A 25461-nucleotide genomic window follows, 5' to 3' on the forward strand; every position below is an offset into this window, starting at 1 on the left:
TACTTTCTCCCAGACAGTAGCAGTAGCAGTGTAATTAAGACACTAGCGTCCTTGGTAGTTCCCATAAACGGCAGCTTTTCTGTATTTACCTTTGTAAACATCACACATCCTTTTGGTAGAGGGAGGGGAATTACACTGCACTGCCCTAAGCAATGAAAGTCCCTTCCTGCATTGCCCTTGTGTGTTTGTTCAGCCTCACGGCAGGACAGGTGCGCTGTGTGTGGGAACACACTCAATTAGTCGGACCCTGCCCTTTTCTTTTGTGTGTCCTATCGCCTTCCCACCTTCATTCATCAAGACCAACTGCCAAATCTGTCGAATCCTGTTCCTCTGTTACGCTGACCCGATGACGAAGGAGAAGGTGGGTTTGCTGCTCAGCTGGTGGAACAGGAACCGCGGCACTCCCCTCAGCAGCCCCATGCGGCAGCTGCTGCCTGGCGATTTCAGAGCCACAGCACTGCTGAAGAGAGGTGGAGCATCACATCAGCACAGGTAGCAGTGCCAGCCCCTGAAATGGCTGACAGTGCCCCCTGCCACCAAGGCCTTGGCACTTTGGGGACGTGCTCCATCCTGTGTGCACAGAACAGCTGGCAAAAGGCACAGAGGAGCATCCACTCCCACTGGAACCAATTTTAAGCAGCTTGTTACTGTCGTAATATGCCCCAACCTAAAGTAAAATCCAGCTAGGTAGCTCAGGTCTGAAGGAATTTAAACGAGATATAAATCTAAGTCAGATTTTTGACTCCACTGTGGATTTAAACAAATGTCCCAAAGTCAGTTTTCCCTAAATGCAGTTGCATTTTCTGGAAGGGTTGAACTGAGCGATGCCTCGGAGGCAGGAAGAGAATGTTACAGTTGGCACTCTAATTAAATCAAAGCCTAACAAGCATTACAGGAACTGTTCTCCAGCATAAAAAGGTTTAGAGAAAAAGTGTAACGATAAACATTCTCTGGTCCAACACTTTGATTTGGCTTATTCATACCAAGCTGGAGATACAAGTACAAAATACCCATCTCTCCCTGCACAATTGCAATTTGTTTGCCAAAACTTGTAAAAGAATAGGACAGCTCTCCACCAGCTACAGCAAGTGGAAAATAAAATTGAAAAGTAAAAGAATCTACAAATTAACAGAAACACTAGTTTTTCATTATGAATTTTTTAACCCCAGCAGCAAGTGTTACTTCTACTCGCGTCTAGGTAAATGATGCTTGAAGCGTACTTATTACTGGTGGAAGTGTGGCTGACAAGTGAGACTTAAGTGCATAGAGGAAAAAAATACTGCTAAACCGTCACAAAAAGACTAGCAAAGTACTCTGTTCATCTGATACGTATTACTTGGAAGAGAAACTCTCCCCGTGGTTAATCAAACTGCAATTGCCAAGTGGTTTAAGAGAAAATGCTGGCCGTAGTTGCCCTTTTTAATAGATTTTTTTGAAGCTTTGGGGCATTTTTGCCCTCAAAGGGCAAGACAGTTTATCAAATACACAATAAGAACCACTTTCCCTCCATTATGTACATTATATACAGTTGAGTGTTCAGTTCCTTCATTCTCTTTTCCTTGTAAATGGGACTCTTCATTTTCCATCACGACTGAGTAATGCCTTCAGTGAAATACCCATCCTGCTCCTGGCAGTAACGGAGCCTCAGCAGCAACCTCAGGTAACTTCACGTGTAAAAAAGAAAGAACTTCTGTTTCAGTTTATCCCACTTAAACCATTTCACAACTAGCTAAGGCTAATTTTTTTAAAAATGCAGTTTTTAAGTTTTGAAAGTCCATTTTTTTCCTCGTCTGTCCATTTTTGAAGACAAGGTCACACAGTATCAAGTCTCTCTTTTGAGCTCTTCGTCTCCGCTGGCTGGATTTTTGTGGTGTCTTGCCGAGGTAATCCATAGAAGTAAATAGAAATACACACCAGGAAAGCACCCACAGAAAAGGTAGTAGCTGAAAGGGAACAAACAGTTCAAAATAAACACCTTTGTAAAAGAAACCACCTTCAGAAGACTGAGCTATATAAATGATGATGATGTCTGACAGACAGTCTTAACATTACTCAAAAGTAAACAGGACAACAAGCTGCTCTTAATTCACAGAATCTAAAATCATACTCTGTCACTGAAAACTCCTGAGCATTTACAATCCCCACAGCATTTCAGTTAGTTTCATATCACAAAAATGTGGTGATGGTCAGAAAATCAAGTGTGAAACACCTTCTGCAGTTCCAGATGCGCTCTGACAGGCCTGTGTTACAATAAACCTAAGGTAAAGACACAGTGGATGGGATAGCATAGCCTGTGATAACACATTTTGTTTGCCTTTTCAAATTTAGACACACTTGAGAAATACTATTAGTGAGGCTTTCACAGAAAGATCAGCAGTCCAGGTTTGATTTGTGTCAAACAGCAAGAAACCATTCAGCCCAGGTGAGTTTTTAAAACCAGCTGGTTTTCATCACTTGATTTAAGGCCCCCTTTTTCAGCTTGTGATGGTTTTCTTCTTATGCAAACCTCTGTTAAGTTTCACCTCGCTACACCAAATCAGAACCATTATACCATACCAACTCTAAATTATGATTATGGTGGAAAAGTCAAAAACCATAGCAAAGGACTGAGCAGGAGTTATTGAATACTTTATCAGATACATGGCTGATCAGGGAGAAAAATCCTTCGTGGCTGTAGAACACAGCCCACAGCAGTTTGCTATTTCCTCTCAGAAGTATTCACCCGGTCGCTGCGGGATGCGCTCTCGTGCATCGCTGGGCACAGCAAGCGGGAAGGCAGCAGCAGGTATAGCCTAACAGGAGGTGGTGAGGCCCTTGCAGAAATAGGTGAGGAATTAATTTGGCCCTGGCTGTACTAAAACCACCGAGAAAGGATAACTTACCGACAGCGCTCTCAGAGAAACAGCTCTATCAATTTGCATCCTGAACTGCATTAGGAAGTGATTCGTGAGCAGAGCTGTGTAAATTAGTAAGCTGTTTAAACTGGAAAGAACCTGTCCCTGTGAAGTTATAGGATGCCTCTAAAAGACCGAATCATGAATGCCTGCGAAAGCAGAGGCTCGTCGGGTACCTTACGGAACACAACATACATTATACGTTAATGCACAGCGCTCCTGGAGAAGAGTAAGTTAAAACCAGAAACATTCAAAGGAGGCACGAGTGATTGCCTTGGTGTACAGTCTGCTAACAAGGACGGAAACCTGCACCTACAGTCAAATCAGACGGCGAAAAGGCACTTACTTAACTGGAGGCCAAAGAGGATAACCGATGCCACAGTAGAAAGAACAATGGCTGCTGCTGCAGAAAAGCCTTTCATAATGTTATCCGTGTACTTCACGACAATAGACGTGTAGAGGCCGCCCACGCTGGCGAGAACTGGAAAGCAGACAGCACGTGTTTGTTAGTAAGGGTGCAGTAGGTTACTCTTTAGAGCCAGGCATTTTACTACACTCCTTGTTTGGGCTACATCATCCTAATTGGTGATTTAACACAATATCTATCAAAGCAGCACATCTACAAAGGCATCTAGTAGATCAGTTATGACTCATTTAAAGATACTCTACCTGCTGCTCAGTTATTTGGACTACTCTTTCAGCACAATTTTAAGTTGAATAAACTAATAATTTTCAAGAAAACAGTATTAAAAAACACTTACAGTAAGCAACAGTGGGTCACACTGTATTTGTAGGTTCACACAACCAGTTACACCAAAAGTTAAAAAAAGCGAAACAACGTAACATGACCATAAAACCACGAGATACTTACAGATGACAAACCAGACGTAGTGTGTATAGCCGTAGAAAAACCCTTTCTCAAGCACCTGGGCTCCATCTGACACATACACACCAAATAAAGTCACCGCAATCCCCGATAAGTACATCTGAATATTCCTCACCCACAAGGATGTATCTGAACTCTTTAATACCTTCTCAAAATAAACTCCTAAAAAAAGAAAAAAAGTTTTTTTTTATAAGATGAACAAGGCATCAACTTTAGTGATTCCCAGCTCATGGTGTTTTAAAACCAGACAAGACTACTGGAATCCTCTCATCTTACAGAACTGTACACTTCACGTAAGTTCCCAATGCAGAAATCCCAACAACACATCCTGTTAATGTAAGTCTTCTGGGGCAGGAGCATTCTAAGGTGTACATAACATCAAAAATAGATTCTGTTTCCCTTTACAGTCGTTTCAGTTGTTGATGAGCTTCACTGTTAAACTGTTCCTCATTTCTGTTTAGTTCTCCCAGACTTCTGATACCAACACAGTTTCTCCCGTGCAATTTACAGCAGAAAAAAAGCATTTCACCTTGGCACCTGGTAGTTTATCCCCAGGACACTATTTATGCATTTCAGTATGGTGTAGAATGATTTGTTCCTCCATCAGGATAATTAGCAGTGAAAAAAAAAAAAAACACATGAAGAAAACAAAACAAAATCAAATAACAGCAACAAAATTCAGCCTCCCACAAAAGGGGAACTTTGTTACCTCAGTACAGGGACTGAGAATTCCTTTGGAAACCCTGAGTTCAGAGCGCAGACATGTTCTGAAATCACAGCTTCAAAGATTACAAAAGCGAACCAAAACCTATGCTTTCCGCTAATTGAAACTGCAAACTGTTTCTGAGGAAAAGGAATTCATGCTAATCTAAAGCTCTTTTTCACGGTGCCACGCTGACCAGCGTGTTTTACCCTTACATCCTGCATTACTGAAATTCCACATCTACTTTGTCGTGACTCAGGAGGTGTATGTCAGACTCAATGGCCTCCGTTTGACAAGGCCATCGCTAGCTGCCTCTAACTACTGCTCCCAGAGCTCTGCTCATATCTGGAATTTCCTCTGCAGTTCAAAACAAGAGACGTTTCACAGGATTCGGACATCTTCTCAGCCATTTGTGAGATAAGAATTGTGTGACCACACTTCCTGGCATGAGTGCTACTGATTAAATGTTTATTGCTCATTAACATTGCCCAAGATCCTCCATAAGATAAGGGAAAGGTACACGAAGTGACAAAGCACAGCGAAAAGACCTATGGGTTAGACACCCTAGACATCCATTCTTCCTCCTGAAATGACTGAGTTAACTTTTACTCATGAAAAATGCAATTTATAATTTATAATACAGTATAGTGAGTATGTATGGTGAATCAATTACCTAGAGAACACGTTTATATTTCAGGTGTTTAAATTATAAAAGCAAACAAGGGAATACGATATTGTTTTATATGAAAACTATTTTAAAAGTTTAATCAACAATATGAACGAAAAACTAGTCTTGTTAATGACTGTAGTGCTTAAAAGAACCCACAACAGCCTATCTCGAGCTTTGTGCCCACTGAGAAGACCCACAGAGCACAAGCAGATATAATCAATTTACCAGAAACTTGGCTGAGCATGACCCATATTTATAAACTATTTATAAACTAAGAAAACAGTAAGTAGGCCAATGACATGATGCTGTCAGTTCTGAAAATGCATAAAAATCACTATGCTAGGCAAGATGTAGGAAAGAATGCGTACTGTTTAGGGGAAATTATTCTTTAGTAATGTTTCAAGTCACAAGGGCTCTGCCATTATGTATTTGTCTAAAACACTTTTATAAGCATTGTTGTGCCCCCAAACCTTTGCAAATTATCACAGGATAAGGAGTTTGAAGAAAGCTTTTTTCCATTTCTGAGGTCCAAAACGTTATGTGTTCTTGTCCTTTGCTGAATAATATAAAACATTTAATATGGTCAGCCCAGAAATTGAAGGTTTAATGCCAAGAATAACTTATTCATATTGTGGGTGGGGGAAGGAAGTAGGAAGAGGAAAGGAGTCTGAATAGGACTTTTCAACATGTAAAGCCCCAAGGGCACAAGGAGCTGCGTGGATGAAATCCTCTGTCTTCCCAGCTGCCTCAAAGCTACGGCTGTCAGCAAGGAATCACTGGGAGGAAACACCCCAACTGCAATCCCTTTTGCTGCAGAAGAAAGCCGTATGGGTCTCTGAACCCTCTAGAGCAGCCCTCACCAGCCCTTTAAAAGGTCAGAATGTGCAGGGGCAGAGCTATCCACCCACATCACGAGCGCATTAGGAGGCTCTGAAGGCTTCACTGTGAGTGCCGTACGTTGTCTCATGGCTTGGGAGCATCTGTGGACATTAGTAAGTTTTGAACCTTCCAGGAAAAGTTGCTTGAGATCTGAAAAGTCTTATTTACTGTTTCTAATTCAAAATGCCCATTTCAGTGAAAAGACACCAAACAAGAACCTAACCCTCCTCCTTTTCCCACCTACTAGCTAGAATGGTTTCCACGAGTAACAAGCACGTATGCACAGCACAAGATGATTCCTGCATGATTGTACGGCACCAGAGGTCAGTGATAACACCTTTTCTTACAGAGGGAGAGGAAAGAATCCAATTTACAGCCAGGAAAATATGCTCCTGTGAGCCAAATTTCAAATAAAGTAGTAATTGCATTTCCTTATTTCTTAGCACCAGCTCATTTGTCCTCCAATCCTGGTCTCCTCCTACGGAAGCCAGAGAAAAACTACTTGAGAGGAAATGCTGCTTGAAACTAACGTAACATAACAAAAGCATCACGCAGCTTATCGAGGCTTCCTGCTACTCAGCTTCCTTTCTCCCATACTAACTGAGATGCAGGGGGAGACTGACCACCTATGACCATGGCAGTGTGTGCTTTGGGGCTGAGCTGCCACAAGAATTAGCTGAGAAGCTCAGTTCCCCTTTAAAAAAAAAGGCAAATTTTTCACTCGATCACCATAACAGAGCTATTCACTGTAAAATCAACTCATAAAATTGAGGGACATGAATTAGTTGCACTGACTGAGTCATTATGGAGGTTCCCTTCACATTATTCTAAGCATTTGAAAGGCTCTTCCACTTGCAAAACAGCCTTCCACGTTGCATCACATAAAACCAACAGTACGTGCTCCTAGCCATTTGTTTTTACAACTGGAGCAATCATGTCACGAATCTGGTTTATAATTACTGCAAGCATAAGGTAATTACAGGCAGAGGGGATAAAGTCCCCATTTATCTTCTAATCAACACAGATAGCTAACGAATAGCACAGAATTGAACAGTTCAGTTGGCAGGGCACTAACTACGCAGACCAGCACGTCCCACCGCCTGACCACCGCAGGGCTAACCAGGAGTTACAGCGCATTAACGAGGGCGTTGTCCAAGTGCCCCTTGAGCACTGACAGGCCTGGGGCATCAACCACCCCTCTGGGAAGCCTGTTCCCAGTGTTTGACCGCCCTGATGGTAACAAAATGTTTCCTAATGTCCGGTCTGAACCTCCCCTGGCGCAGCTTTGTGCCGCTCCCACGTGTCCCATCAATGTGAAGTGTAGGTCATGCAGATGATGCCATTCCCAGCGTCCTATCAGCGCAGAAGGTACGCGACAGAGAACTTTCTGTCTTAAGCGTCGTGAAATATCAGTCATTTTGGTATGAACTGCATGTGGAAATAATACTTTACCTGCGAATCCTGAACATAACACAGCGACAGCAATCGCTCCAAACCCTAGCCACGGATTCTGCTCCACCTGCAACATCGACCATTGTGTTAAAAAGGATACCACACGGCAGTCATTTACAAAAACCCATCCCAGAGCTATTTCATTAAGTACATCGCAAGTGTTAGCATTTCATTACAGTACAGATTTGATTTGCTAGAGCTGCCCTGCAGATTAGCTCGGCGTAGTCGTGACAAGTTACCCGTGGCGTTTCATTTTCCACGTGTATTTTTACAACCCCCGTGGTGCTCGGAGGCACGGTTACGTGGCTGTGCCCAGGCTGCACAACTGCACGCACTGCCCCTCCCACTAAGGCTGACAACCAGCAGCTAAGGCCTGAGAAACAGAAGACACTTGTTTCTGCCTGGAAGGGGATTAGGTCACGGTCTCTGTCAGGCGCGTTTAAATGACGCACCCCCACACAAGGCACTGCAGTTTCACTCCTAATTCCACGAGGGCTTCGATCCCAGGTTCCCCGCTCCAGCAGTTACAGCGCTGCCAGGGCCAAGTGCTGGCAACAGTACGTTACTCAGATACTCCCCTGATGGTGCCTTGCCATCAGAGCGACTGGGACCTCTACGGTAATTGATACTGATTGTGGCAATCGGTAAGATTGCCAAACAAGCAAGATTGGAGCAATGCTGCAAGCCCGTCTGCACTGGTACACAACAAATCCAAGCACAAACGATCGAGCCAGTGTTTGTGCTGGAGATGAGGTGGTCGGAAAGAGGAAATGGATACTGCTGGGCGGAAGCTATGAGACATCACCTTAATTCCACGATGCTGTGAAGTGAAATGTAAAGTATAAGGCAGTTTATTCCTCGAGAAATGGCAAAATGGAAACTCTTACCTGTACTTTGGTAGCCTGAGCAGGCTCCCACTGCACAAGCGTAACACCACCACACAGCATGAAGACCGAGAACCACTGCAGTTTGCTAAGGGTTCGCTTTAGCATTAGGACTGTACACAGAGCTGTGCAGGGGATCTTCAACTGGTACGTCACCTAAAGACGAGAATATGTGCTTGTACAAATCCCTCCAAAACGAGCAAACAGAAAATTCAACTACAGAGCGGCAAATGACATTTTATATTTGTCGATTCCCTACAGAGCCTGGGGGCGTTGTACCATTTCCTGTGCCAAGAACGTGAACTGGAAATGACTGGCAATGAGCAGGTCAGCTCAGAAAAACAGCACTACAGCAGCGTGTGCCTTGAACGTAACAAAGCATCGCTCGGCTTTTAACACTACTCCGCGCTGGGCAGACAGAGAGCTAACATGCACGCCTCGTGAAACTGTGAAGAGAAACGTATTTGCAGATCAGGTACTTACAAGAATGGGCATTACCTGGTAGACTGCTGCATCCAAGTTGCTAAGAGCCACGAAAGCCATATTGTTCTGGAGAGCATACACCAAAGATGGAACACTTAATTTTAGCAATTCCTTGGGACTTCCAAATACATTTTCTTTTAGAGATGTTACTAGCCTTGCCAGACTTCCAGATTCTCTGCAAAATAAAGTAGTAATGTAACTGGGGACCGCCCTGAGCTGATATTTGGAAACAGAAAACAAATCAACAAATCTGTTGGGATGGCTGAAAACTTGTTCTTAGTAATCATCTTACCTTCTGCTCATTATAGGAGAAAATTAGTGGGAAAAATCAGTGATGTTATCAACAAGTAGAAACCCCCAAACGTGAAGACAGTGTTCCGGAATCAGGAGGTTAAATGAATTAATGCGTAACGACTTCAACAACAACAATGAACACTGTAAATGGTGGAATAAGCGTCCAAGTAGTGGGTCAGAAGGGTGTCCCCCCTTTTTGTAGGGGCTATTAATATTTGTGTGTGATGGCAACTGCCTGTGATTTTCCAGATCCACTTTTGCTTCCCTTGCACACCCATACAAACAAAAGGCTCACATCCTCTGCAGCGCCCCATGAAATCAACTCCCCACGTTTCATCCACATCCCAAATTCTTTCTTCCTACAAACGTACATCATCTACCTGCCCCAAACTCCTACTATGCAAAATTAGCACCCTCTCTGTCCCAGGCTCCTTCATCAACCACCTCGCTCCTGCACGTTCTCCATTCTTGATGAACCCCCGACTCTGCTTCAGGTTCTTAAAATTTGCCTCTTCAAAGATTTACGAGCTCTATCCTCCAAAAATCCTTTCAAGTTTCCCTCCTCCCTGCCTGGCACCAAGGCTATACCTCCTTTTATGTGAGAGCTAGGCTGGAGCAGTCTTTATGCAGGCAGCTACAAGGGATTCTTGTCATTTTCCTGTAACGGCGCAGCTGCAAAGGACAGTGTTGGGACCATACAGTTTCTGAAGAGAGGTGGGCGTGATTTCCTGCACTCCCACTGCACAAGCGAGGTCACTTGCAAGCTCTTTCCAAACTTTCGGGGAAACTTTGTGTGGGACAGACTTGCAGACGCTGAGCACATCACAGAGCTGTCTTTTGCAAGGCGTGTCTGGCCATGGGACAACCACCGATACAAAAATTGACAGACGAGCAGCACTTAGAGTTTGTAGAAGAAGGAGGGGGAAGAGTTCATGCCAGTGCACTACGGCTAATTGCACGAGGCATTATGAGTCACTGACATTATAGGCAAAGTTGTCGGTTTATTTATTCTCCAAAGAACTTATTTTCCAAAGAACTTTTATTGCCTGGCGTTGGGAGATAAGATGCAGAAGAAAACTCCGAGCACCTGCTAATAACCCAGGTACAGCTGGACTAAAGTGCTGCTCTTCCAGATGTCAAGACTGTAAATATAATTAGCACTTACAGAGAGAGCTCTACTCTGTGACACTAGGAAGTCAGAAGGTATCATACAGTAATGGCTTCTATCTGTCAACACTAAGGTAGGCTGCTGAACACAAAATTAATACTTAGACTATACCTGCTTCTGTCCCAAAAGCCGCTCAGTGACTTAGCTGATCGCATGTCCAAAGTGACATCAGAGCAGCAGTAGCTGCTGGTGCCCACTCTGATTCAGGCACGGCGTTCAGCAGTGAAGAGTAACAGCTGCCCAGCAGGCACCACTTTCACTTCGGCTTCTGAGAAGAAGATGTGCTATAGGGTAGTTCATCTTTGGGGGGTTCGCTTTCTGAAGCGCGTACTTATCAGGAATCTCTCACTGAAAGCTGAAGTCAGTACAAAGGGCACGTCTATGCAGAAAAGAATTTAAGAAAAAGCTTCTGTGTGTAGCTTATACTGCAAAATAAGCTGCCCAGACATACACAGCAAAATAAATAAGAAAATAAAAAAAACATTTAGCTTGAATTCAGCTTTCTTGATGTTTATCTACATTTGACTTAAAATCTACATTTGACTTAAAAATATATTCTGTTTCTACATTGGTCTGAACAGTTGATGGATACCAATAAGAATCAGTTCTGCAACTCATTTGTTAAAAAAGCCAAAGTTAAAACTGGAGTTTGCAAACAAACTTTTCTTTATCCATTGCTAAGAAATTACGTACCATCTAAGAATCTGGACGTTGTAATTGCCAAATGGCGAGCTGGACTTCAAATAAAGATGAGAAGTTGAGACTTTTCCCGTAACAGTACGGCTGAATAAATAATTACACAGCTTCAACTATTGTAACCTTCCTTTGGGAAAGGAAATCTTCTGGCATTCATTCACTCATTCAATATGCTTTGCAGGAGAAACCCAAAAGGTAAACACAATGAAGGCGTAACAGAAGAATGTGCAAGAAAACAAATTCTGCAGCCGGAACAACCTGAGTGTCATACTTCAGTATCCTGTATATTGTAGTAATCGGTACTGGCTGCTTCAAAAAGAAAAGGTGGTGAAACGTATCCAACTGTGGTGAACAAATGATTGTATTTTATTTTTTAACTGGCTATTGAGCTACAAAGGCACCTTGCCTTGGCAGGACAGAAGTCTAAAACTGGAGGAAGCCGTCAGGCAGACGCTGCAGGAAAACCACGCTGGAACTCGCACTGTTTGCCATATTCATAAGTGATCTAAAATGGAAGGTTACTAGGATACTGGCAAAATGTGCTGATCATACTGAGTTGTATGTGGTGTCCAAAAGAAAACCTTCAGTCGTTGCTGACAGGGTCCCTCACTACACCCAGCAGAACTCACCAGGTCTTCTGCCACCTGAGAAACAGCTCAGTTATCCGGGCAGCAAAGGATGGCCTCCACACCCACCAGCACGTGAGGCATCCTACCCAAAAGGGGTGAGCGAGGCCTGATGAATGCTGCCTGGTGGTGCCCATCTCCCTCTCTTAACTATGGAGAAAGCAACTCCTTAAGTTTTTTAAAAGCTGACCAGATCAGAATAGATATTTTAACCTTCAAAAAGCTCAGCAAGTAAGATCAATCCCATTTTAAGCGGCAAACAAAACTCAATTGTCAAAAAAAAGTGAAATAACCATAGGAGATGACAACCCCAAAAGAGAGCAACCATCTCTAAACCAGTTCTAGGCACTCGGGAAGAGGATGCGAACTGCTTTCCAGCACGCCAGCTCGAGGCTCAGCTGTGCTCAGAGAAAAGAGCTGTCAGGGATCCTTAGGAGAGGAACTGACACCCAGCCAGGTGCTTCCTGCGCCGTTACCTCTCCGCATAATGCCACAGCACGTTCACACCTTGAATGCTGCATGCAGCTCTGGATCCTGTTTCACAAGGAACGCGATAATACTGGGAAAGCTGTCGAGAAGGGCACTAGGATGATCACAGAAAAAATTAGATAAGACTCCTGGCTTAGGAAAGAAATGAGTGGTGAAAAAAAAAAAGGATCTGCAGAGATGTGAAAACAAGAGTGGTAAATACGAAGAGGGAAAGGTTATTCATGATGTTTTTCAATACATGATGACAGAATACAGTGAAATTGCTAAGGAAAGCGTTCATAAAAGAAGTATTTTTTCCATATATACTGTGTGATTATATTGCAGAACTCATTTCACAGGCACAACAGGGACTAACAGTTCAAAAGGGACCCGCACAGTCTTGCAGAGGGCAGAATCATTAGGAGCTACAGCCACAGCACGCACGCAGCCTCCAGGCTGGGAAACCATGAGCATCTGCCACCAAGCAAGGGAAGGGGAGCCTGTGCTTGCCCTCTTGCTTCTAAGCGTCCAGTGCTGGCTACTGGCAAGGGCCAGGTGGCAGGTTACACAGATTTTTGGCACTGAGGGGATGTCCTAAAAAACTCCTGAGACAAAAGGAAATGCCTCTTTAATTATTTCAGTCAGAAAAGACCATTCGCAATTCCAAGGAAACACAGTATTACAGACCCACCGCTTACCCTGCTGGAACTACACCCCTCTGGTAGGCCACGGGCAGTCTCGGTCCCACAAATTTGAGAAGTTACCAAATCCCACCCACAGACCCTTCGCTATTCAGAAACGCGGACTGCTGACGTCTCCAGAAAGCAGACTGGGTCAAGACCTGCGCTTGCCACAACCTTGTGAGAACCACAGCGCCATTTTTAATGAAAGTTAAACAGAAGGCTGCTTGCCACAGTGGCCCTACAAATTCAAATACTGGCTCATTTCTAAAGCAACTAAACCACCATTTTGATGTTAAGAAGAAAAGATCTGATAAAAAAGAAAAAGAGGCACACCATGTGACTTCACAGTCCTCTAGCACAAAACAGACGGCCTTCTGATGTATAAAAAGCCACAAAGACACGCAGAGATCCTGAAAGAACAAATTCTGCCAAAACAGCAAGAACTGGGCTTTGGAAGAATCCAGAGAGTAAAGGCCCTTCCAAAGAAGGGTGTAGCACAGGGAAACCGAGAGGTAAGACAGCAGATTGATGGCCTCACTACTTCTTCAGATGCTCACGCCTGGATTCGAATTACAGTTCTTGGTGGCAAGGTGAGATTACAGAAATTCTCATGGTTACCAGAAGGTCTCAGCTTTGACTCCCTGGGATATTGGAGACAGCAAAATGTCTTTCCATAACATTGTTTGGGAAAATTTACATGTAGGAACATTACAATTGTATATAACTCGGCTCAGTCAGGCTTTCACCTACGCCAATACTCTAAAAGACTCAGAACGCTGTAGATAACCCATGCTGACATTTTGAGCGTATTCCAAGGCATATGAATACAGAAAATATGCAGGAAGGACACACCTGAATATCGAGCTGTTTACAAAGTAGTTTCAGCTGAGGACTCACAAGCTCTAACCCGCACTAAAACAACTCTTCCGCAGCCTGCGAAGCCAGCCATGCACTCACACCTATCTGCACTTCAGTAACTGAGAGCGTGAGGTTAAAAGCGGGGATTCATTTCCAAAATGCTGATTAGCGTTCCCATACTTACTTAGCCAAGATGCCCACACTGAAGAATAACTTGATAACTTCGGTGATGCACACGGCTGTAGTAGAAAAGTAGAGTTCTGTCTGCACTGTCCTCGTGTACCGCAGCGCTACTGTGTATGTTGCAGCAACCAGGGTCATCACAGTGAGGCAGTACAACTTGAACAGTAAGCTGACATTTTCTGAAAGAAAACAAAGATATCAACTTAGCATGCCCTTCACTTTAATTTAAGAACTGAAACAGGGTGTCCTACAGACACAGAACTGTGCCAAAGGCTACTGCAGCAGCGTACAATAATTTCAGTGTTGTGAAATGTTTCATATAAAAAGTCTAAGATAAATCTTAAAGTCTCTTCTCAAAAAAGACTGTACAAAAGCTCCAGATCTTTGACAAAAAGCCATCCTCTTGCACTAATAGCAATCCTTTGTTCTAGCGAAACTACCCATACACTAATGTTTGTCTTTCAGTGCTTTCCTACCCTTAAGGTGACAGTATGTGCTTGCTCTGGAACGGCAGCCTGTCCTCTCCACGCACTATACTGAAGTCTGGCACGAAGAGCACTGGCAGACTAGTAGGAACAAAGAAAGGGGAAGTGTTCAGTACCAGCAAGGCAGGGAATCCATCTTGCAAATCTTAATAAATAAAGCAGCATTTTTCTCAGCCTTATTTTCCAGCAAAGTTAGTATGAGAAGTTTGCTCAGAACAGTGACTTCACACAAAGGGCTTTCTTGAAAAATTATTCACTGTAGAAAAGTTATGTCTATTTGAGTAAATTGAACCATACAAGGACTACCTATCATCCATGTAGCCCCTGCATCTTCCCTACTCCTACCGTTGCAATTCTGGTAATGGTTCTGGCCTGGACCGATGCTATTCTGCACAGTTTGGGAGCTGGCTTGTCCCAGGACTAGTGGCAGTAAAATATCCTTGTTACATACGGCACCCGATGGGTGCACGCTGGTCTTTCTGCAGCATCTTTTGGAGCATCATCTGTCATGTTCTGAATGTATCAATTAAGCTGCGTTTCTTTAGGATAAGTTTATGTTCCTTTGCTGATTAGGAGATGAGCTAACAGATAAGCTCCAGGCAGTTTTGTAATAACTTTGTTCATTTAATATGGGAATTAATTGCTGAATCCAGTGCAAGCGATGTTTTGGTTCATTTTTCTTTCCAGCCAGCGCTGCCTTCTCTTGCATAACGCTACTGCAAGGTACGGTTAATACCTCCTGCTCCTCTAATCACATAAATTAGTGCTTCCTTACAGATAACATCTCACCCACGTCAGTAACCACGTTTAAAAGGTAGAGCCAATTAGTTTTTGGAGTAACGACGCTTAGAAGTGACTTGCAGCTGTCAGACGGTTTTAAATTAAGTTAGACTTGTGTTAGGGGAGGGGGGCAGGGGGAATTTGAGGGCATAACTGGGAGGTAAAATTAACCCAGCCCAGCTTTATTTAAATCAGGTGAATCGAGAAAACAGATACAGACATGTATGTAACAAAAACGTGCTTCCTAGCAGTGGTTGTTAGCACCACAGCAGCATTAGTGCAACTGTGGGGATTTACATTTTTTAAGTCTAAGATGTTAAGTCAAAGCAGTGCTATGTAAAATTAAATTTTTGCCTATGACAACCACTCATAAAAAGGGAAGAGCTGCGTGCCCCCACTCAGCAAAGGGCCCCCAAAGGGCAGCCCCCGCCCCAAAATGGCAGCCCCCGGGGGTCCCCAAGATGGCGGCCCGCCTCCACCCGCCTCAGGCGCCCTCACAGCTCCCCCTCCCCACACGACCTCACCCCCACCCCCCCCTCTCCCCCCCGCGCCCGCGGTGGTCGCGCCCGCCGCCGCGCCCCCCTCCGCCAGCCGGACGCGCCCACCGCAGCGGGAGCGGGGGGGGGAGCGCAGGCGGCGGGGGCGGGCTGGGGTTGGGGCTGCCCCCCCCCCACGTCCCGTCCCGTCCCGTCCCGTCCCGTGCCCGAGCCGCGCTCACCCCTCGCAGCCGACATGGTGCCGGTCCCATCGCACCATAGAGAGCGCAGAGCCGGCCTAGAGCGCCCCGCGCCCCGCTTCCGCGTTCCACCATCGAGTCGGAGCAGCGCCTCGCCCCGAGCGTCCTCCCGGAGAGGGCGGGAGGAGCGGTGGGGGAGGGGGTTCCCGGCTCGTTGGCCGCTTCGGTGCCTTAAATGATAAAATAAATAAACGTAAAGCGCCGCGGCAGGCGCCCGCCTCGAGCACGGTGGTGGGAAGAGTGTCAAGCGTGCCGGGGGAGGACGCGCTAGGCTGAAGGAAGGGCTCGCTTACCGCGCTTCCCGGGTAACGGGATGAAAAATAAGAAAATCACCTCACAGACCTCGGGAGCATCCAGCCCAACCACCACCTAATGGCCAAATCCACCCCAAACCACGTCCCTCAGTGCCACGCCACTCGGCCCTGAAATACCTGCGGGGTGGGACCCCACCACCTCCCGGGCAGCCCGCGGCACTGCCCGGCAGCCTCTCCGTGAGGAAATTCTCCCGGTGCCCAAGCCGAGCGTCCCCTGGCACAGCACGGGGCCGTCGTTGCCTCCTGTCCTGTCACCTGAGAAAAGAGACCGACACCCGCCTCACTACAGCCTGCTTCCAGGCAGTGGCACAGAGCGATGAGGTCTCCCCTCAGCCTCCTCTCCTCCAGACCAAGCAGCCCCAGTTCCTCCCTCGTAACCCTTGTTTTCTAGTCCCGTCACCAGATCTCTTGTTCGAGTAACTCAGTGTTCTTCTTGTGCTGAGGGGCCCAAAACTGAACACAGCACGTGAGGTGCGGTCCCACTGGTGCCAAGTGCAGACAGGCAAATGAAGTGCCCGTGCCCACTGGACTCCATCACCTCACACCAGCGCATCCCTTTTCGTCCTGAGGTGGACGGAAAGCACCAAAACGAGGGCTGGATGCTGCAAGGCAGGTGGCAGGGCCCTCTCCACAACGGTTATGGCAAGAGGGAAGCCCACACCAGGACAAGACAGTGGTTTTAGTAATGTTCCTATTACAATGCAAACTTTCTAATTTGCACTTACTGAACGTATACACTGTTACTTACACATTTCCTTCCCCTCATAACCTCTACCCAGCTAGTTTGTTTCTCAGCAATGATGGCAAAAGGGAAAGCATTGAAACCCCCCCCCGGCTCTGCAGCAGACACTGCGTGGAGACTTCATTCAGGTCCCAGGGGGCCTCACCAGGTAGCGGCTGCCTACGACTGAACACAGCGCACTGAGGAGGAGAGAGGCTGTGTTAGATGCATTGCTTTGGAGGCTGAGGAGGTTTGAAGGACGTGGAAATGGAGCGATATTTTAATCTGTGCAGCAGCCACCAGGTGATTTCAGTGGCTGAATTTATGCATGCAAATTATGGAGCAAAGCTTGAGGAATTCGAGTGAACTGTTAGGCTGCAATCTGTGTATCTCTTGCTTTCTACATAACTCTGTTGTGCTCCCCAAACAGCACAATCTTAAAGGAAAAACAACATCAAAACGCAAAAAAACAGCTGTAAATGCAAAGGGTGCCACTGTGCTGCGATGAGCTACCCTTTGAATAACCTTGAAGCCTGATAGCTGCATGCACTGCACTTCAGTACCAAACTGCTGGCTACAAGGCTAGGCCTTGCATGATCTTTCCATCATAAGCACACTCACTGTTGCACCAGGAAGAGCTGTTGAAAAGAAGGGGAGATTCAAGTGAAGACAAGCTCAAGTTCAAATGGGCATGAACTGAAAATTGTCTCCCCTTCCACATGAATAAAGCCATTCTGAAAAATAATCTCTCCTTTTTTTTAACTATTTTAATGGTAGTAAACACCCAGGAAGGGACAATCTCACACGCCTCTTTGTCACTGCCAGTAGTAAACTTTTCCATATTGACGTGTTTCTGCTGTGTCAAATCTGAAATTACAGTTGTATTCCCCACTATTTCACAATACTGCCATAGCTTCCGCAAATGTAAAAGAATGAAAACGATTTTCACTCATCAGTTTTCTTTTATATAAGTGTATTTGTATGTTCTTAAAATACCAGCTCATTGGTTCAAGGTAAGAACTTTAACATAAAAGGTTCAAAGCAAATGATGATAAAAATGTACAGAACAAAAAGTACTGCATTTACCATCAACAGGATACCTTTTCTGAATTAGAAAAGCTGCAAGTAATAGCACTCATGTATTTATTAATAAATCTGAAAATCAGTGCCAGCTCATCATTGAAAAACCTGGAGGAGCAGCGTATCTGGCTGCTACTGATTTTTTTTTTTTTTTTTTTTTTACAAAAGGGAAAAATCAGCTAGTAGAAACAGTTATCTAAGTTTTATATGCACTCTCCTTCTGATCTTTTTTATTATTATTATTTTTGGTAATACCTTGTGGATTAGTCCCAGATGTTTAACTTTAAGAAGTGAAGCCAAGTACACCTTGGACAGTTAAACAGAAAGAGAATGTTATCCTGCACAATGCCACAGAAAAGTCACCTAGCAGCTCGCATCTCCACACTTCATTATCACAAGCTGGTATAACAATGGCCCGGGAAACCATGATGCACCATGGCGCGCACCTGACCAAAAGGAGAGTTAAAAACCTTAGCCAATCCCATGCAGTCACACAGGTGCCTCAGGATAATTTGCAGAAAGTAACTGGTGGAGCTTTTTGTTGTTGTGAAAAGCATCTCTGTTTTAATGTATTCCCTACTTTGTCTGAGATTTTAAAGCTCAGCTGATTCAGCTTTTCACAAAGAGAAATAATAGCTGCTGTTGAGCTTAACAGACCTGGCACATATTTCAGTGCCGCAATGAAATAGAGATAAAAACCTTTTCCTGTTGTGCTTTAGTTTTTTTAAACGCAAGTGAAATAATGCTTTAAAAAACATGCCTGAAGTTCCTATTGTTTGCCATGTGCTGGTAAGCACACGTTTTAGCCAACGAACACAGAAATTACTGGAGACCTCAAATGGCTGCCAGAGCCATCCCAGACAGATTCAGCCCCCCGCCCTAGCCTCTGCTCATAAGGCCCATTACTTGGAAAGACATTAGCAGCAGCATGAATGGACAGGCCCAAGAACCTAAACCCATTTCATCTTGCTGGTGTTACCTTCTGGACAATTATGCTCTGTGGGCAGATCTGTGACATCTGGATGACTCTCTCGCGATCGGTTTTACTTCACACCAATGAGAATTATGCCTCTGTAGGAGCTGCAGGATGGGCCCTGCATCTCATAAAAGCGATGAGTCTAACGTTATGCTTTTCATGTACCAAAGCCACGTCTCTTAACGGTAGTGTTTCAGCAAGCAGTCATTGTATTACAAAATCAAGAAAATCCCAGACCCACACTACACATTTAAATGTTAGTTTAAGTTAAAGTTTTCAGGACAAGTTCACTCTAAATTGCTTTTTAAACTCTGTGTGTTTCAGGCTCATCATTTCTATCACTTAATGCCATTCAGCAGCCCTAGCAAGTAAGACAAATGAAATAAGTCAACTGCTCCTGGAATCAACAGACATAGTAAAATTTTTTGGTAACTTGATTCAGATATATGTTGGGATTTTTATATGTATTTAGTATATTTCTTTAGGCTTCTCATTTTCAATTAGGTTTCATCTATTGGTCTTGTTAAGTCCACTTTGACCATCTGAGTAGCAGCAGATGATCCTCCTCGGAGACCTGCCAAGAAAATCTGTGGTCTGGGTACATTGCTTGAGTTATCGTGCTTAGTCTGGCTGCTGACATCTTTTGGCAAGTACACTTGGGTGGAGTTCTCCCTTCTCAGATGGCTGAGATCAGTCTGCACGGCATGAGTTAATTTGCGACGCAAATTGGCCTAAAGACACAGAAAGAATCGCATTAAGCAAAATTTTGTTTGAACATTTTAGCACTTAGGTGTTACATGTTCTGCATTTACATATTGTACCTCTATGGGCTTCACAAACCTGCAACACTGCACACTTCATCCTACCCTAAATTCATTGAAGCTATCCCCTGAAACTAACAGAATCTGTGAACAAAATCGTATGCAGCCCCAGAATTTTAAAATTTTAAGTCAGGCTCCTGTTGTTTCCATGTTTTTCTTTGGTAACTGTGCTTCAAATGTTGTTAAATGCTGAAGACTTTGTTTTGTTAGAATGAAATGTCATTTTCATGTTAAGCTCTGCCAATGCTTCAGATTTATTTCAATCAACTGGAAAGTACACCGAATGTGATGGAAGGCGGATTAATCTCCTGGTATCTGCAACCTAAAACAAATCTGAGGATCCCAAACATTGTGGACAACTAAACTACAGGATCTAGCCTTCGGTTTCTACCAGACGTGACGAGATTTGGTGGTTGGTGTCACAGAGTATCACATAAAAGGAAAAAATGCCTTCTTTCAAGACATTACTTGTTAGCCCCTTGGCAAGTGGCACAAGATAGGTAATTTATGATAGTAATAATAAAGCTCTGTTTAATCATAGCAATTGCTGTAGATACAACAAAATCACTTATGAAGTGCTAATATTACCAAGTGAGCACTTAAAACAACAAAATGTATGTTCCTTCTTCTATGTCAGCAATGACACAAACCACTTTAAATTGTACTGACATAACGTTATCACTGAAATACACAAAATACAGTCTCATGTGGTGGGATTCTGACCCATTCATGTAAGTGAGAAAGTCCCCAGGGTGCAGTCCCGTAACTGGAGTCTGAAGTCCAAGTCTGTGGAGTGATTAAGGTGGCCTGTAATTGGGTGTTCATATCTGGATAAGCCAAAACACTCTCCAGACTCCACTAGTTAGATCAATACTGACTGTAATGGAAGTTTAAGTACCTACATGTAGACACAGTTTGGTATCTTAATCTACAACTGAATCTTATGCACTGTGTCACAGGAAAATACAGAAAAGAACAATAATGAATTTACAGAAAAGATGTGATGGAAAGAGAGAGTATTTTATTATTTGTTTTTCTTTTTTTTTCCCCCCCAATAAAGGGTTTTGCTGACAATTAAAACAAGTGAATGCTGAGTGAGTGCTATTGCAAGGAATACTGTATGCTTGTACAGGGAAACAAATGTGAACTGAAAATTTTACTGCTAACATCAAATAAGTCTTCTTAAAAAGTCCTATTTTAATACTTCAAGTTTTCTGTCTAAGTATAAACAACAGAAAAGAAACCCAAGGCCTCTGAGCTTATCCTGTACCCTTTCAACCCCTACAATTCTGTGATTCTGTGAAAACCTGCAAATATGTCCGTTGCTCCCCTAATAGCATCAAATTTACTGATGCATTGGTAAGCTGCATCTGTTATTTCAGCACTTTGGCTCTAAATGTTTTATCAGCTCCATATTACAAATTCAGCATAGTCGGTGCAGACAAATGCTTTTGCACGTGCCTTGTATTTTTTGTTTCAACTCCGCATCGCCAATCTCCCATAGAGACAGCTGATGCTAAGACACCCCGAGTACTTTGTCTCTAAACATTTCAAACTAACGAGCTGCAAAATTGCTTGTAAACTCTTCAAGCTCAACTCTTAGAAAACATACAGCTTTGCTTATGCTAAAGGTAAGCGTAACCACTGAACACGTCTTAGCACTTATTTATGTACTTCTGTCCATTAGAGAAGCAAAGTGAGGCTTTAAGCTAGGCCACTTGGCTTCTTTTTATCTACCTCATTAACACCTATTGCTTACAAGCCTTTGTAAACCAGCTAATACTGTCAAAAATCCCACTCTAAAAATTTTGGTTTCCTTTTATAATGTTAGAAAGTTCATGGCAAGAAGAAGGACAGAAAAGAAACAGGCCTCACAGCAGACCACAGGCCTCCATATGCATCTGTTCACAAAAACAAACCAAAACCCACCTCCCTGCAGCATTCTGTGCCCAGTTATTGTTGGTAACTGCAATATCACCTACACAAACAAGTTCATTTTGATTGAATTGTGAAAATCGAGTGCTATACCTTAACAACCGCATGTGCTGGGAAAAGAAAAGCTCCTAGTAAGCAGCTTTTTAGATATATGCTGTTACTTTAGAAGCTTTTATGTATGTCGCCAACCCTCTGTGGGACTGTGATTTCCAATCCAACAGAAAATCACCATGATTTATATATAACAACCATTTCCTCTGGGTTACATATACAACAGAAAAGCTATTTGCTCTGTTTCTTACATATCTGGATTGGTCGTACATGAAAGAGGGGAATTTCACTTTCAAATAAAACCCAATGAGTTGGTTTTAGCAAACGTGAGGATTCAAGATAAAATGAAAACTACTTCACTATGCCAAAAAAAAGAAAAAAGCCTCATGCTTTGATTTCTTTCAGGGGTGGATAAGTTAGTTCAAAGAAAGCTTCTGCAGGGTGAACCACATTCAAAGGTATTCCTAACTGTTCTGCCTGCCAGTTACTACATTGTTTCTCCTCTTACTTGACGTTGATATTAATATAAATTGTTCATCTTGCAATAAAGTTGTGCTTGACACAAACCCTTCTGCAACCCCATTTAAAACCAAATAATAATAATAAAAGATATAAAAAACAATTTAAATAGCAATATCTTCAAACTGTTAAATTTATTTGAGTGTAGAGAAACAACTTTAAAATTCAGTGCTAATCACTAAACCTATCACTTAAAGAAGGCAACTGAAAAATTAAGAATGAATAGACTTAGCAGTGGAAGCACTGCTCAAAAAATGGGGAGAAAACTGATTGGACCAGTTGTAACAAAGGCATGCATCTTCGGGTAAGTTTAGGCTCATGCTGCAAAGTACAATACTTTATAATAATTTAGTCTGAACTTTGTTATCCGACACGTGAAAATCTGGTAGTAACAATACAAACCAATTTTATAGCTTTTCTTCTCAGTTCCCACTCATTCCATTCATAGGACCTCACAATAGACGGAGGCAAGATGTGAGTATCAGTTTGAGTGCTGCTGTCACATTTTGTGGTTGGTTTCATCAAACGTTTGTCTGCACTTCTTGCCTGGATAGAGGGAAAAAAGCCAACAAGCAGGGCATTAATGAGGAGAATACAGGCATCAAAGACAGAACATGGATATGCGTGTTCTTAAAAGCAAATAGAAACCTGCAAACCTGTAAATTGCAAGTAGGTAACGATTTTTATGTTCAGCAATATTTTTGTTCCCCTGAACCCGCTAAAAAGAAAAGAAACCAATCAGAATTTGTTGAATTTAATTTCTGACAGAAAACCCTTTAGGCAGATTGCCCAGCTGAATTTCAGACTCCCCCGTCCTGGTTAAGTGCTTAATCATTGGACTTTGATAAAAAGGGATCCCACCTCCACAGGCAGTATTTTATGAGGCAGGCATCTCATCTTCATGAACAGACTAAAAATCATAAATAATAATCAGGAGAAATGCCTACATCTCTGCCAGAGGTAGGATATAAACCATATCTTTCTCACCAAGGGTCAGTTCAAGACTACGTACTTTGCATAGCTAGGGATTTAGAATTCACAATGTGTCACAGAGAAAATCTACACATCAAAATCAAGCCTCTGGATTTCACGTTGTAGCACTGTCACATTCATTATTAACGAGCCCCCTTTCGTTCTGCAATACATTCCATAAATCCTGTCCCCAGATATCACTACACGCTCATCCAGCACATGCTGATGAACTCCTGAGCTAAAGCTCTAGTTAATGTGGTGTCTGGTTCATCTTCTATTACATTTACTTACTGTCCCTTTAAGCTAGTTTTGCAATAATGGGGAAAAGAAACATCAGACACGAGATCTTCCCAGGATAAGGATGAGCAGTTTTCATCACTGCCATAATCCTTTGGCTCTACGTACTCTCCTAGGAAGAGACAAAGTGAGAAGAAACATTTTCCCCTTATGCTGCTATCTACACCACGAAGGTCTGGAAGAGACGGACCATCAGATGTTCTGTATGATAGGCAGATTGTTATACTCCTGGGTATCATCTGTTCTCTTTATGTTCTGGAAAGCACAGATCAACCAGTGATCCGACAGCTGTTCGGCAAGAGGCAGGGGCGATGTGTACCTGTGTGTATGGAGCAAGGTATTCAAACTGATGGCGAAGCTCGAGCAGATGAATTAACTCTGCATGTTCTTTTGCTTTTTCTACGTTCAGCTGAATGAACTTATCTGGATCTTGAGCAAAAATGTATGCAGATTCCTTGGAACTGAACACATAGCATCTGTCCTTGTGCTTCAAAATTCCAATAGCAGGATTTCCTAGGGAAAAAAAACAAAACAAAACAAAACAGAAACAAAATAAAATAGTAAACAGTTTGATATCCAATACAAAAGACATATGATCTCGATTAAAAATGTTTCCCTCAAGTCAGCCCTGAAATATTTTTTAAATACAGAAAAGTATATTCCTTTAGGCCAATACAATTGCTTTGATCATTGTATCCAGTATACCTTAATCTAGATTAGACTCCATGTTTGTGAGAAAAACAATGGATAAAACACCTACAGCAAAAGCATAAAAACAAATGTCCATACCCAGAAATGTTTCCCCTATAATCTCCAGCAAATACCGGATTGCAGATCAGCAATCAATTTATACCAAGGGGCATAACACTGAAATTATGCGAAGGCAGCTGAGAAGCTGGACAACAAATTAACAGAGAAAATTAAAAGTCAATAATGGCCAAATAACCTACTGAGGAAAACATAAATTGAGCTCACGTACAATGAATGACTCTCTTTCAGCTGCCATCATCTAGGAAAGACTTAGAATTATCACAGACAGTGCCTTGAAGACATTAAATAGCACTATTCAGTGGCAATCAAGAAATGCTCAAAGAATATCAGGAATTAGTAGGACACAAATGGGGGGAAGAAAAAAAACATAAAAACCTATATGCTATGTTTGCTATACTACATTTTGTTTCAACCCATTAGAATAAAAAAATTAAAATGAAGTGAGCTGGGAGTTATCAGAGGCTCTAAATACTCTTCACAGAAGGAAGGGTTAAAGAAATAGTTGTCTCCAGTATTAAAAACCGAAGAGAAATAATATACGATTCGGGATTAGAAAACCATGAATTGCATGCAGAAGTTCTGATATATAAATGACTGTTTGCTGATTTTCCTAATAGAAAAAGCATGAGCTGTGATGAAATTACCAAGCCAGAGCTTAAACCCAGCTCAGAAAGAGGTATTTTTTCATATTATACATAATTACAATTGTGGGACTTTTGACAATCAGAATATCCCATGGCAAACTCTGAATGGATTCAAAAAGCAATTAGATAAATGAAAAACCTCTATCAGTGACTATTTGACAGAAAGGTGAAAACACAACATTTATCTGAAGTAATCCCGTAACTACTGACTGCTAGAACAGGGAAGGATATGATGAAGGAAGGACCATTCCTACATGATTTCTCATGATCAGAAGCAAGACTAGAGAGACCTTCAGTCTAACCCAGGACAGCTGTTCTCATGCATAATACTAAGTAAATGTAATATATTTACAATGCCATTAAAACATACACTTTTTTTTAATAATGCCAAGTAGCGGCCACATTTTCCTCCCAGCCTCCTGTAGGTTTAAAATAGTTCTATATGGATAGGTTCTATAAAACACTGGAAGACAGAAAACAGAAAAATTTGAAATAAGACTTGATTTCAAGAAAAATGATCCTATATCAGACC

The 25461-nt window shown here is 43.0% G+C and overlaps 3 protein-coding genes across 18 annotated transcripts in view; 1 reads left to right on the forward strand and 2 right to left on the reverse strand.

The window, feature by feature from the left end:
* The window catches only part of RARS2 (arginyl-tRNA synthetase 2, mitochondrial), a 55558-nt gene extending 37457 nt beyond the window's left edge, over positions 1–18101 (forward strand). For 3 of the 8 annotated variants that reach the window (XR_010830469.1, XR_010830470.1, XM_066994552.1), the window contains one exon: positions 2329–4457. The gene's annotated coding sequence lies outside the window, so the exon portion shown is untranslated. Of the gene's footprint in view, positions 1–298; positions 1987–2328; positions 4458–8629 lie in introns of those variants that run through there. The other 5 variants (XM_066994551.1, XM_066994555.1, XM_066994553.1 and 2 more) reach the window with 4 other exon arrangements.
* Positions 1387–15981, reverse strand: SLC35A1 (solute carrier family 35 member A1). The gene is made up of 8 exons (XM_013180121.3): positions 15811–15981; positions 13829–14006; positions 8867–9026; positions 8372–8524; positions 7485–7551; positions 3766–3942; positions 3241–3375; positions 1387–1943 (listed from the first exon to the last, which is right to left on the reverse strand). Exons 1-8 carry the CDS (start codon positions 15824–15826, stop codon positions 1813–1815), a joined length of 1017 nt encoding a protein of 338 aa, XP_013035575.1. The 5' UTR covers positions 15827–15981; the 3' UTR covers positions 1387–1812.
* Positions 17985–25461, reverse strand: part of CFAP206 (cilia and flagella associated protein 206) — a 30854-nt gene continuing 23377 nt past the window's right edge. For all 9 annotated transcript variants that reach the window (XM_066994545.1, XM_066994546.1, XM_048079814.2 and 6 more), the window contains 3 exons: positions 23834–24027; positions 22648–22791; positions 17985–19650 (listed from right to left, as the gene is read on the reverse strand). In XM_066994545.1, the coding sequence (XP_066850646.1) occupies positions 19420–19650; positions 22648–22791; positions 23834–24027 (569 nt within the window). In that variant the 3' untranslated portion in view covers positions 17985–19419. The remainder of the gene's footprint in view (positions 19651–22647; positions 22792–23833; positions 24028–25461) is intronic.

Source organism: Anser cygnoides, chromosome 3 (assembly GCF_040182565.1).
Source record: "Anser cygnoides isolate HZ-2024a breed goose chromosome 3, Taihu_goose_T2T_genome, whole genome shotgun sequence".
In the NCBI taxonomy this organism is placed as follows: Eukaryota; Metazoa; Chordata; class Aves; order Anseriformes; family Anatidae; genus Anser; species Anser cygnoides.

Bases quoted from the DNA above. Each gene is read 5' to 3' on its own strand.
- SLC35A1 (XM_013180121.3), bottom strand. The intron at 3,943-7,484 runs GTAAAGTATTAT...TTCTTTTTTTAG, and splicing joins GTTATGTTCAGGATTCGCAG to GAGTTTATTTTGAGAAGGTA. The intron at 3,376-3,765 runs GTAAGTATCTCG...TCTGCTTTCCAG, and splicing joins CTACGTCTGGTTTGTCATCT to TTCTCGCCAGCGTGGGCGGC.